This window comes from Harpia harpyja, chromosome Z, assembly GCF_026419915.1.
Source record: "Harpia harpyja isolate bHarHar1 chromosome Z, bHarHar1 primary haplotype, whole genome shotgun sequence".
NCBI lineage: Eukaryota > Metazoa > Chordata > Aves > Accipitriformes > Accipitridae > Harpia > Harpia harpyja.
Genome location: NC_068969.1, coordinates 36,903,164 through 36,915,383, shown reverse-complemented (window position 1 = coordinate 36,915,383; position 12,220 = coordinate 36,903,164). Strand labels below are relative to the sequence as shown.

Here is a 12,220-nt window from a genome sequence, read left to right as displayed (position 1 = left end):
TATGCTCTGTGCAAGAATGCACCTGGCAGTTCTGAGCTACATGCTGCTTTTCCAGCCCCCCTTCCCTGCTAGCTTATTCCTCTCTCTAAAATAATTTAAGCCAGACTTAGCTTCTTGATGTCTTACCTCATGCATGCAGAAAAGCACACGCACTCTCAGTAAAAATTCTCCGTGTTAGTCTTCTGTTCTCTCCTATCCTACTTTTTGTGCTGTAAAGAGATTAAGTGTCTTAGCACAGAGCGTTATAAGGTTATCTTAATTAGAATAGCCAGTAGCCTGAAGTAATAAGTAGGTAGGATTTTGTGGGTTAATGTACACATTTATAGCAGGCTACAAAGGCTCTGCAACAAGGGCCCAGTCCTTCATTGCGTATTTCTTATATTTGCTTCTTAGGGGGGGTTTTGTGCATAAGACATGCTGTCATCTTGAGCAGGTCACACTTCATGCAGATAAACATTTTGATCATGTGTACAATTAATGTACTTTAAGTGTGTCTTTCAAAGTACAAGTTCACACGTCAATTACCAAAAGGCTCTTGATTTAAAACACACTGTAGGCAGGACAGTGGGCTGAAATTGTGATTTTACAATGCTGGGGAAGAAACCTTTGCTTGGGAGTGGATTGTAATTAAGGAAAACAGTTGTATTCCTTACCACTCTTTGCTGTGTAGATGATGTATCTTGTAACCTGTGTCTGTCTCTTGCTTTTGTGCTGCAGAGCGAGTGCCTTCTCAGGTTATTTTGTATGACCACAAGTTATACCTTGATGTTCTTTTTAGTCTGTATCTCTGGTCCAGTATATCAGTGCTCCATGTTACGAACCTCATTGTGTTAAATATGGAGTTTGCAAAAAAGTGAAACATACTGAAATACCTTTGTCTTTTCTTCTTCAGGATAATAAAGTTTTGAACAGTGCCTGCCCAAGAAGTGTGATGAGAAATGGCTTTAGGAAACAATACCCAGAGAAGTTATTCCATCATCCCCTGCTTCATCTTTGTTGAGGTGAGTGCAGCATTCAGTTGCCAAGCCTATGCAGAAGGCAGCTCTGCCCTACAGGAATTCAGTCAGTCATTTGTTGGCCATTTTGTTTGTAAGGAAGAATGCTTTCTTACTTGATAACATGAATATCCATCTTCACAGTCAGTGCCATCAAGACCCCCTGAAAACAGTCCTGCATGAGTTAGCCAGATCTTAGGTACAAGCACGCAAGAACAAGTAGATGCTGTGTTTTCAAGACTTGCCTCTACCAGATTTGCCAGCTAGTCCTGTGGTATTTGGTAGATAACAGGCAGTAGCTGCAGGTGTAGGTCTGGACTTGTATCCATCTTGCTGTTGCACAAGGGCTAGACCTTGTTTAAGGAAATGTCTGCTCTCACAGTCTAATGGTTCATAGGCTTAGGAAGCAACACTCAGCTCTGGTTTCAGTTCAGGTGGAACATAAAATTTAGATGAGGCATGCCTATCCTTTAAGTATGAAGAAGCTTGGCTAGCACAAGGGCTGTGAGTTGACTAGCAGTGAAGTTACAGGAGTGGTTGTTCCCACAGTGGAGTATGGCTCCATATCTTTGTTCAGGGTAGTTTATTTTGGTTTTTTGTTTTTTAAATTGGCTTATTATTTTACTCTGTACAAATTGCTTTTTTTGTGGTGCTTCTTTTACTTACCCTAACACTGCTAGACTGACCAAAATCATTATCCAAATCAATGAATGTTCAGCTGGTGCTTATAAGGCTGGGATGGTTTTCCAGGCAAGGGGGGCAACTCCAGGTTTCCAAGGAGGATGAAAGCTTCCATCAGATTTAGATGGTGAAAAGGAGATAACTGCCTGTGACTGACCATCTTCAGAGCCACCTGTCTGATGTAGCTTGGATACAATACTCACTCTTTGGCCCAAATTATGAGGCAACTTGTGCACTTCCACAAGAGAAGCACTAAGAACAGTCAAAAGAGTAATTGTAATGCTGGATGTTGCGTAAGACTTAGGTCATTTTCACTGAAATCTTGGAAAGGTTTCAATGTGCTGCAGCAGCATGTGTAATGGGCACTGTGAATGGTTGCTTTCCAGAGCTCCTGAGCACTGACCTTTCCCCAGGGACATGGGAAAAGCATGCAGTGGTATCCAGGACCTCTCTAACCCTTACTCACCTGGAGTCCCTTCTTCAAAGCATCTTCTCCAGCCAGGAGATACAGTTCCTTTATATGCACTCCCTGCTTTCTGTCCTACCAGCTTAGCTCCCAAAACACAGTCAGATGATCCCTGGGTGCTTAATCTAATGTAAGTGGAAGTTGTCCTTTTGACTTGAATGGGCCTTCCTTGCAGGAGGAATCTGACTGGTTGGAAGATGAGGACAGAGGTAAAGCATAATAAAACCACTAGTAAAGCTTGGCATAGGGGCTTCCCAGCTGCAGCTATGGCAGACACCAGTGTGGGAAGGTGGCTGAGCCTTGCAGTGCTTCACAGGGATTTGTCACCGACATAATGTCCAGCTTCCTGGGGAATCTCTGCTCCCTGGGGAAACTGAGGGGCTGTTCTTATTGAGACAATGGGTCACTGCTTTATTCCATCAGCTAGACAAAGAAAGGATAAAAATGGGGAAAAAACAGCAATAAGCTGAGAAGCAACCCAATAAACACCATCAGGAATGAGATGTCTCAAATTTATTGCTTAAACAAGCAGCTGTGAAGACTTTTAGTCCTCTAAATGTATGAATGATGAGCCTGGTTCGCAGCCTATGACAGATATAAATTGTCCTTCCTGCAGACAAGACTGACATGAATATAAGAATAAATCTTTTTAACGGAGGAAAAGAGTTTTTTGCCCTGTAAGTGTACTTTCCTTGTCCTTTCATATACTTGCCTTGCTGATTAAAACACAATTTTAAATTAAAAATCAGTCAAAAGCAGAGAGGTAGTGTCTGAAAAGATGTTCTCTCTGCTACACTTGATGAAAACATGTATTTCTTCCCCTTTGTCCCCAGTGTAGATTTTTAATGCGGCACTAGTGGAACTGCAAATTCATAGACTTATGTCAAGCATTGTAGCATTAAACAAGAGGAAATCTAATTTCCTGCTGGGAATGCAGAGATGATTGATAGTAGCCATTTGGTCTAAAAAGTCCCTGTAAATCTTGAGGCACACTGAAGGTGTTTTTCTTTTCCTACTGCCATGCTTCTGAGACTAAGGGAAGTGCTTTTTAGATTAACGACCCCAGACACCAAGCCCTGTGCTGGATTGCCTGGGTTAGGGTGGGCCCTATTTTTGTAGCTTTGAAGCAACCATGAGAATTGATTAGCTGTGAGACACCTTGCTGCAGTTGGTAAAGGTGCATGCAGGACAGCTAAAACTGCTGCATGCTTTCCTGATAAGATTTTTCTGTGCAAAAACAATCTAGCAGCAGGCATGTTAGGTAATCATGAGTAGGAAAAGAGGTGGTCAGTAAATATTATCATAGGCCTGTTCCCCAGAATGTGCTGCCTCCCCCACTGTCTTCCATGGAATGTGGTCCTGTGATTAAAAGTTTTGAGATATTTGCTCTTAAGAAAAAAAACGCTGAGCCTTGACTTTCATGTCAGATGCCCTTCCAGTAGATATTTGCTCACTGCCCAGTATGCAGTGTGCATTCAAAGAAGTCGTGATGGCAGTGGTGGAAACAAGGTGTCACAAACAGTTTGGACATTTTAAATACCATTATGCTTCAGTCTGTGCAAATGTGACAGTTATAATTTCAGCGGTTATTGGCATTACCTTTTTTTTCCATTTCATTTTCCTTCCACTGAACTAACTTGCAGCAGTTAGTTATTATGAAACCTGACCTGAAGATGAATGGCTTATTATAAAAACTTAAACCCTGTGACTCTACAAATTCCCTTTTTATGTTCAAAATATGAACTTTTTAATAATACAGAGATAGCATATGATGTCTAATCTGTAATGACAGAAATGTTAAATCAACATTTTCAGTCCCTAACTAGAAACACAATGTCACATTATGGGTAGATTTAAAGGCTAAATAGGGAATCATTAAACTAATTTTTAGCCACTTATCAAATCTGAGTCCCTCTCCCAAATAATGCAGGCAGCCTTCTAGATGGTTCTTTATTGTATTATAAGAGGTATCATTACAGTCTGGCATTCGTCACCAAATGTGAAGATTTGTATATTACATTTTGTTAAACACAGAAGCAATTAATTAGGATGTACAGGAGACTAACATTCTCCTTTCCCTGCCCCCCTTTGCAGCATTGCTTGCAGCCAGCATGAGTGAAAGGAGCCTTTAGGAGGCTGTTGCCTGGCCTTGGTTTACATGTAAGAGATTGCAACAAGATGAGACCAATTTTATTCCTCATTCAGCTGACATGTGCCACTGCTTTGAGCAGTGTATGGACTGTTGAGAACCTGGTCCAGGAGGGCTGATGCTGTTAGCTGCTGACAATTGTTAAACAGAAGGGCAAAGAGCAGGATGCCCTACTCCAGTAGCTTCCAGAGCTGTTTGGAGTCAGTGATTGACCCACAACATGCAGCAAAGGCTATAGAGCTCCTAGTTGTTGGTATGCCTTGGTTTTTTCCCAGCAAATGCAAATAGTGCACAGCAGCCTGTTTGGGGATTTTTTGATGGCCAGGACTGGTCACTAAAGTGGTCTTATGGATTGTAGGCAAGCATGAGAGAAAGTAGGAGAGCAGCATCTGGGATGACAAGATAAAAATTATCACATATTCTTCCTTTTTCTCAGACTTTTGACTTACGGTGGCATTTGTTGCCAAAACAGTTTGTGGAGCATCTCCTCCCTCCTTCACCTGCTGGCACATGCATGACAGTGCTGTCAGAAACATCTCTTTAATGATGCTTCAGCACAGCTGTCTCATTATTTTGCAACCCCGCTTTGCAAGGTTTGATCCAAGGAGTGCTATGTTACATCCTTCCATGTAACATCCACATGTGTACTGGTTGAAGGTGGGGAAAGGTAAAATCACGACGGGCAAAGGTGTGTTTTGTACACAGTGGCCCAATTTTCTGCAGGCAGTTGTCAGAACAACTAAGCTCCCTCAGATCTAGGCAATGTCAGGTGTAGAAGTGGGTGAAGTGCAACGCCTGGTGAATCCCAGTTCTCTTCCTAGGAGACTGGTGAGCTACCCTGAGGTCTTGATCTAGCAGTGCTTTCCACATGCTGTGGTCTTTCTGTCTTTCTTCTTCCCATTCTGAGTGTTGGCTTTCTAGGACAAAACTTATGCTAGGGTGGTGTAGAAGGGACGAGAACGAGTGTGGTTTTGAATTTGGTGGGTCAAAGTGATTATACTTGCTTTTGCAGCATATTTGACATTTATCATTAGTGACAGGAAGTGTAATGCTATGTGATAATTGCATTTTCTAATAGATGCTCGAACGATAGTTGCATACTATGAGTAAACAGCATCCCCACAACTATCTGTGACTTCAGGGGGAAGGCATGGGAACAACCTTTGAGCCATTGTGTCTGTTCGAATGGTGGTTTTTAAAGAAGCAACAAGCAAGCAACACTTCCTCTTTTTCCTGCAAAGAAAACCCTCTCATCTCTTCTGAGTCAACAGCAGTTAGGACTATAATGGCTCTCTAGAAAATAAAAGGAGAAATTTATTCTGGAATTTCTGCTGATGCGGCGCTTTCTACTTTCTTTTTCCTCCTCAGGCTGCAGGTCCTGGTTTGAGGGCTTGAGTTGTTTCAGGGTGTGAGTTGCCTAAGGATTTATTTTCAAGTACAGTTACTTCTAAAGGAGTCAGGCACATCTGGGGTGTGTCTTTGCACAGGAAAACACTGCAGTTTTCTGGCACCAGATTTAATTAAGTTGTCTTAAACTGATTGTTGCCGAAATCCGGAATAAAACTCCTTAACAGCAATGAGAAGTTAAGAAGCAGGCACTCTTTTATTGCAGCGCTGGGCACATGGGGGATCGCTCCACCTATCGTGTGCACCTGTCATGTCTAACAATACAGTTAAATACACACTTGTTATACATATTCACTAGATTTCCAAGCAAAATGTTAATTCCTTTTCAATGATTGGTCTTTTAATCATACCACCTTATTAATATTCTTATGTTAAAACAATCATTGGTCAATTTCACTTAACTCTACTGATTGGAATCCTCGATACTCAAATCAAGATGGGGAGGGTAAGGGGGTTTCCAAGCAGCAAACTGGTGTCCATGACGGTTTCCTTAGTTTTTGAAACAAAACATAGAAAGACCAGTATCTTCCTGGTGAGGTTTCTATGGTTTGCTTATTTCAAACTTAACAATACTAAGGTTCCTATGGTCACACATAACACAGTTCCTAAAGTTTCTGTGACTACATTTCAAAGTTAACACTGCTATACATTATGCTTCACAATTTTCTACTTCTTAATCAAACCAAACTCTTATATATAATTGGATTTTAATTTCTTTATCAAAATATTTTCAACATGATCAAAGAGTTACTGAATATCAAGTGACTTTAATATGACTGATGTATGTGCCACATTGTGCTTTATTGTGGATTATTGTAATCCTGACATTGACAAGGTAGTAGGGGCAGACTCAAATAAGCAACACCATTAAAACTTAGAACATTGGACATCTTTCAAATTCTGTAATCTAAAGATCCTACTTTTTCACGCTAAATTCATTATTCTGCCCTCAGGAAAGCTTTTGCAGGCAGAGTGGGAACTGTTTCTTCTTGACAACTCAATATATAATGCATTGCAAAGAAATGAAGATTTTGTAAGAAAAATCTCTTCCTTCCCCCCCCATGAATAAAATGAAAAATGATGCAAAATACAAAGCTCTAGTCTTATGTCTGTTCTGATGCAAACTTTGATTTGCAATGTAGGTATTGATTCAAAGAAACTAACTCAATAGTTTGATTAACTATTAAGTAGGTATTCTTTATTGGCAGCGCTGGATGCATGGGGGATCGTTCCACCTATCGTGCACACCGTCGGGTTTAATTGTGCAGGTTAAGTACATGTTCTACATACATATTCACTAGATTTCCGAGAAATGTTATACATATTCATTAGTTTTCCGGGAAACTATTAGCATATGTAAATGTCCTTTACGCAGGCGCATTGAAGGTCTCTGGTGGTCTTCAGGAGTCCTCTGGTGGTCTTCCATAGTCTTCCTCACTTGTCCGCTATTTGACCCTCCTCAGGTGATTCTGCGCAGTATGGTCCTTTACATGTTTTGATACATCAGTGCTTGTTAGTGTTCTTATTATCTAAGTTTTCATTAGTAGTATAGAACCATTTGGCTAGTTTAAGCTAAATTATCTACAAGGACAAGAACAAAGGCAGGAGTTGTTATCTTTTCCGGCCCTATCTATTCAGGCAAGGCCTCTGCTTGTGCCTTCTTAACAAGATCGTAAATTCATCAAACATTTAATTAAGTTTTGTGATCACTCGTGGTTCCTTCTTGCTCATCACTCCCAAGTACCAGTCTCTGACAGGCTTAATCCTTGACAAACACCAGTCCTTGCTATGTAAAGTTACAGAGAGACAATCATTAAGCAATAAGCAGTTCGTTCTCTATATCAGTATGCTACAGCCTCATAGGATCTCTGTTTCTACAATCAGTGGGGTAAATTTTCCATTACTTTTTGCTATTTTAGACTGCAATTTAGATTGAATCATCTTCAAATATCAGTTCAAACATAATTTTAAAAGTTTCAACTTACAGAAGCACAGAAGTAAAGCATTCTTCTTTCTCCACCTGCCTACATTTCCCTGCCAGTATTTCACGTAGTCAAGCGAACAGCTGAACTACTCTTTACCAGGAAAATTTCTGCAATACTGAAATCATTTGTGTAAGTGAGACAAGTGCCTCTTGAACTCCTGTTTGTCATCAGCATCACAGCAGGGTTTAGGGACCTATGAAAAATAAGTGAATTTAGAACAGTCATGACATACGTGGCACTTTTTTAATTCTAATTTTTTGTCTAGGTGTTCTGAAAACTCAAAAGATTTTGCACATTTGGGTGTACTGGCTGGTGCCCTCTAATTTTGAGCAGTGTTTGGGGAGTGTGAAATGTCTTTTTCTGTGTGCTGTGGTTCTCAAAGCAACATTTGTAAGAGGCATTGAATGTATCGGGAGTGACTTTCTTTTTGTGTTTCTTTAAAGAATAGTCACATCTCTCCTAAGAAAAACTTGCTGATTGCATTAGAGCTTTAATGATATGATTAAAATTGCATAAAGGACATAGGGTCATAGGATCACAGTTTTAGATATTCAAAATAGAGGTTTTAATTTTGGCAGGGTGATGTCCAGTTCTCTTAGAAAATGCCAAAAAATTCCAGGCAGATTTTAATATAAACATTAACTAAAAAGGCATCCCAAGTTGAACTATCTTCCAGATAGTTGAAATGTTTAGTAGTTTTGTTCCGTAGCAGTATCCAGTATACACCATATGGGGCTTTTTGATTTTGTTTCCTGCTGAGGCAGAAAAGAAGGATTTTCCAGCGGTTTGTGTGTGCCAGCTCAATCCTTTCCCTTGCTATAGGTGTCTTGCACATAGCTATTTAAAGCTCTGTGCCTTGTTTCCCCATCTGTGCCATGCAAGCAGTAGTGCTATGCTGCTCCACTGGGATGCTGTGAGGACAGAATGCCCTGAGGGACATGTCATGTGCTGGTGTTGTGTAAACTGCCTGTCATTAGATCCTCTAGTTAGACCGACTGTGTGAATTGGTGGTGACAGATGCTGTGCAAATTCGGAGGAGCTCATCTTGTAGCAGGGTGATGTTTCTGCATAATCCCCATGCTTCAGTCACTTCTGTTTCTTGGGATTCATTGTTTCTTATTTTATTCACTCAGCATATGCATGTTTCTCTTGTTGCTCTTTCTAAATGTCTCTTTATGTTCCCCATTTGCCAGTCATTCCTATTGTTTGCTTTCTTTGTCTCTCCACCACTTACCTCCTTTGTTCCAGATGACTGGATAACTCCATGTTGTGAAATTGGCTTAATCTCAGTGAATAGGTGTCTCCTGAACGTTGGATTAGTTTTGTTGAATTGCTAGGCAGTTTTTGTATTACCTTACTATAAACTGAAACTTAATTTTTTGAAACGATAGTCCTTCTAGGTGCTTCAAAATTAGGCGAAGAGCACAGAAAATTTGTGACCAAAATGGGCACTCTGGAAAAAAGCAGATTATTATTTGATTCTCTTTAGCTTCCTGAGGACATCTTAAAATCAACGTTAAGGGACTGTCCAACAGGGATTAGCTGCTTTACTGCATTTTTCTTTAAAAATATAAATGAAAGAAGGATTGTATTGTTGCTTGCAGACACATGAAGCCTATTTTGTATCCTCCCTCTTTATCCTGAAAATTTCCCATCACAAACAATCCCTTTGACAGCCCGAATAACAGCACCAATGAATTTGGTGCAATTTTCAAGGAAGAGATTAAAAATACCAAAAATTCTTTGTCTTTATGAGTAATACAAAAATGCATTTGGTAGTAGAGAAAAATGTTGTGAACATACTGCTTTTTCTGTTTCACTGTGCCCTGAAACTAGCCAACACTTTTGAGATTTACTGCAATTTATAATATGTTGGTCTATATAACCAGGTTCCTAAAAGAAGGAATTGTAGGGTTTTGTAATTACACAGCAGTTACGGATATTGAATTGGCTTTACGTAGAAATGCATTTTGCCAATTTGTGAGTTAAAAAAACCCATAGCTGTAGTAGAAAAACTAGTAATCAGAATTGGTTGTATAGAGATTTTAAGAAAACTGGTTATAAAACCAGGCACCATTCATGCAAGTTTTCTGTATTATATGTGCAGAACTCTACAAGCTGTGTTTGAAGCCTTCTAAGATGGAAGGTATTTCCAGCAATGACAGGGCAACTTTAATTAGGCTTAAAAAAGGTGGGAGTGTGAAAATACATGACACAATATGTAACATGGGCAGCTATCTCCTGTGGGAACAGAGTGATATAATCAGTGAAAATTACTGCTGAATTTTTCTCTCCTTTCTTTTCAGAAGTATACTTAGATTTTTATTTTTCTTGCAGATTGTGGTAGAGCAGTTGATGTGTTACTTTTTTGTTTGTTTATTTGCATACTTCAAAGACCTGAAGGGTTTTCATATTTTCTCTTCCAAGCACACAATGTTGAGCTGTTTATTTGCTCAGATACATGAAAATTTGGAGACCATTGCAGGTGCAGTGCATTATCATATTATTGATTCCTCTGTGACACAGTTGCACCATTTCCTCTGGTCAACATCTGAGAACATACATTTTTTCCTTGATCTGTAGGAATATCCCTGCGTTTATTTAGCATGATATTTAATTTGCATAAGTTACATGAAGTTTTGAAAAGGGTGAAAAGGAATTAATAGGGACTCACAAATCCATACTAAGTCACCCTAAATACAACAATCAAGCCTTCCTAGAACCGATCAGTAGGAAAGATCTGAGAAACGTCAGAGCAAAGTAAGATGCTTAAAGCTATTTTGCAATATCAAACCCATTCAAACTTTTTGACAATGGTTTTGACATTAGGAGAATTTTCAGAAGTGAAATAGGTCTCTTTAAGCATCATGTCCAATTTTATCAGGCTTGCAAAGAACTTGATTTATGGCTCCTGACCAGCCAACCCGGACATTGAAAAGGAGGGGTTTGTTTTATCAATGTTAGAAGGGTGAAGTCATAAAGATCAGTCTTACAGCAAACAGATTCATACAAGCAATTTAGCTTTGAAAGAATATTGTCTTTTTGTGCGCTCTAGAAATTCCAACAGAGTTTAAAGACCAGCTTTAGGAATCAGTCTGCCAAGTCTTGTGCTTCCTCTACAAACCTAAGGTATTGCACCAACCTGGAACTTCCCCAAGCTGCTGCCAGAACATTTTGGTGCCTTTGTGTGGGAAGCAGATAGTTTTTAAATTGTGGTTATCCTCTCCCTCCAAAGCACAAATGGATAATCCAGTTACCAGCACCTGAGTAACACAAAATAAATAAAGCTACGTCAGGACCCACTCAGAAGAGGGTGAGCGACTCAGATTCGCAAATCCCCAGCAGCGTGGACTAATGTGAGACGACTGTCAAGGTCCGTATACAAACATTTATTAGATTCCCACAGTGATTAATATATGTCTTAAACTAGGTTTTCTGATAATTGGTTAGGTATATAACAAATTATGGCAAGTAGTAAGGTACGCCTTGCGTTACTTAACTCTTAAGAGAAAAGAGAGAGAGAGAGAAAGAAAGAGATCACCGGTCCTCGTTCCAGCATTGGTCCAGCCAACGGGGGGATTCCTAAGAGCGCTCTTCTGTGGAATTCCACACACTTTCCTTCTTCTTTCTTCTTTTCTTCTTTTTTTTTTCTCCTTATTTTAGCGGCACCTATCTTCCCCCGTTACGTTCGCTGCATCAGTCCGACCAGCTCTCCTGCTACAGTGGCAGTTTCGCTTCAGGTTCTCCCCCCTTTCCCCAGGTGAAGTGTAGTGTGATTTGGGTTGAGAGGGGGATGCTGTAGTCACGTATGTTTAGCAAGATCTCTGTAATCTTCATTAGCATATGCAGGGGTGTCAACTTTAATATGCATTTTGTGGATAATGAGGCAAAGGTCACTCCTCGGACATGATGGTCCCGAAAACAGAGGGTTAACAAGCTTCACAGCTTGCACCAGGGCAGAACCCTCCTGTCTCCACAGGGCTTCCTTCCTCCCCCAGCCCCATCCTTTGCTATTCCTCCTACATGGGTCAAGTGTCAGCCTTATCAGTTCATTGAGCACCAGGCCTGCCTTATTCAGTTCAGGGTACTTGTGAGTGTTTGAGACATTCCTTGGAAAGGCTTGGAGAGCCTCTGCCCACCCCCCCACCCCCCCCATCTTTACCGAGTTTTTTCTCTCGCCATTGTATGTGCTTCCCTCAGGCTGCTTCTCTCAATCTTTGTTTCGAGAGTTAAAAGCCGTCTCTTTCAAGCTATTATGAATGCAGCAGAACATGGCAACAAACAAAATAAAATACAGCTTTCTGGAGAAATTATACTGTATGTTTCCATATTTCTAACTCACTTGGCTTGTGCACCTGAGGTTTCATGATTTATTTCGTGACTTCTGGGGCAGTCTGAAGGAGCCCTGCAACTTCCCCTGAGTCCATCGCCGCATCCCAGCATTTTAGCCGTAAAAATTTTTTCTCTGATATTTCCTTATAGTCATACTGCACTTCAGTGGTGTATTTCACCAGGAATTTCTGTGAGGTGTTGGATA

General features: G+C 40.3%; 1 protein-coding gene across 1 annotated transcript in view; it reads left to right on the top strand.

The window, feature by feature from the left end:
• PLPPR1 (phospholipid phosphatase related 1) overlaps positions 1-12,220 on the top strand; it is a 145,304-nt gene that overhangs the window by 64,137 nt on the left and 68,947 nt on the right. Inside the window, exon 2 of the mRNA XM_052777058.1 lies at positions 893-1,001. Coding sequence (XP_052633018.1) covers positions 939-1,001 — 63 coding nt within the window. The 5' untranslated portion in view covers positions 893-938. The remainder of the gene's footprint in view (positions 1-892; positions 1,002-12,220) is intronic.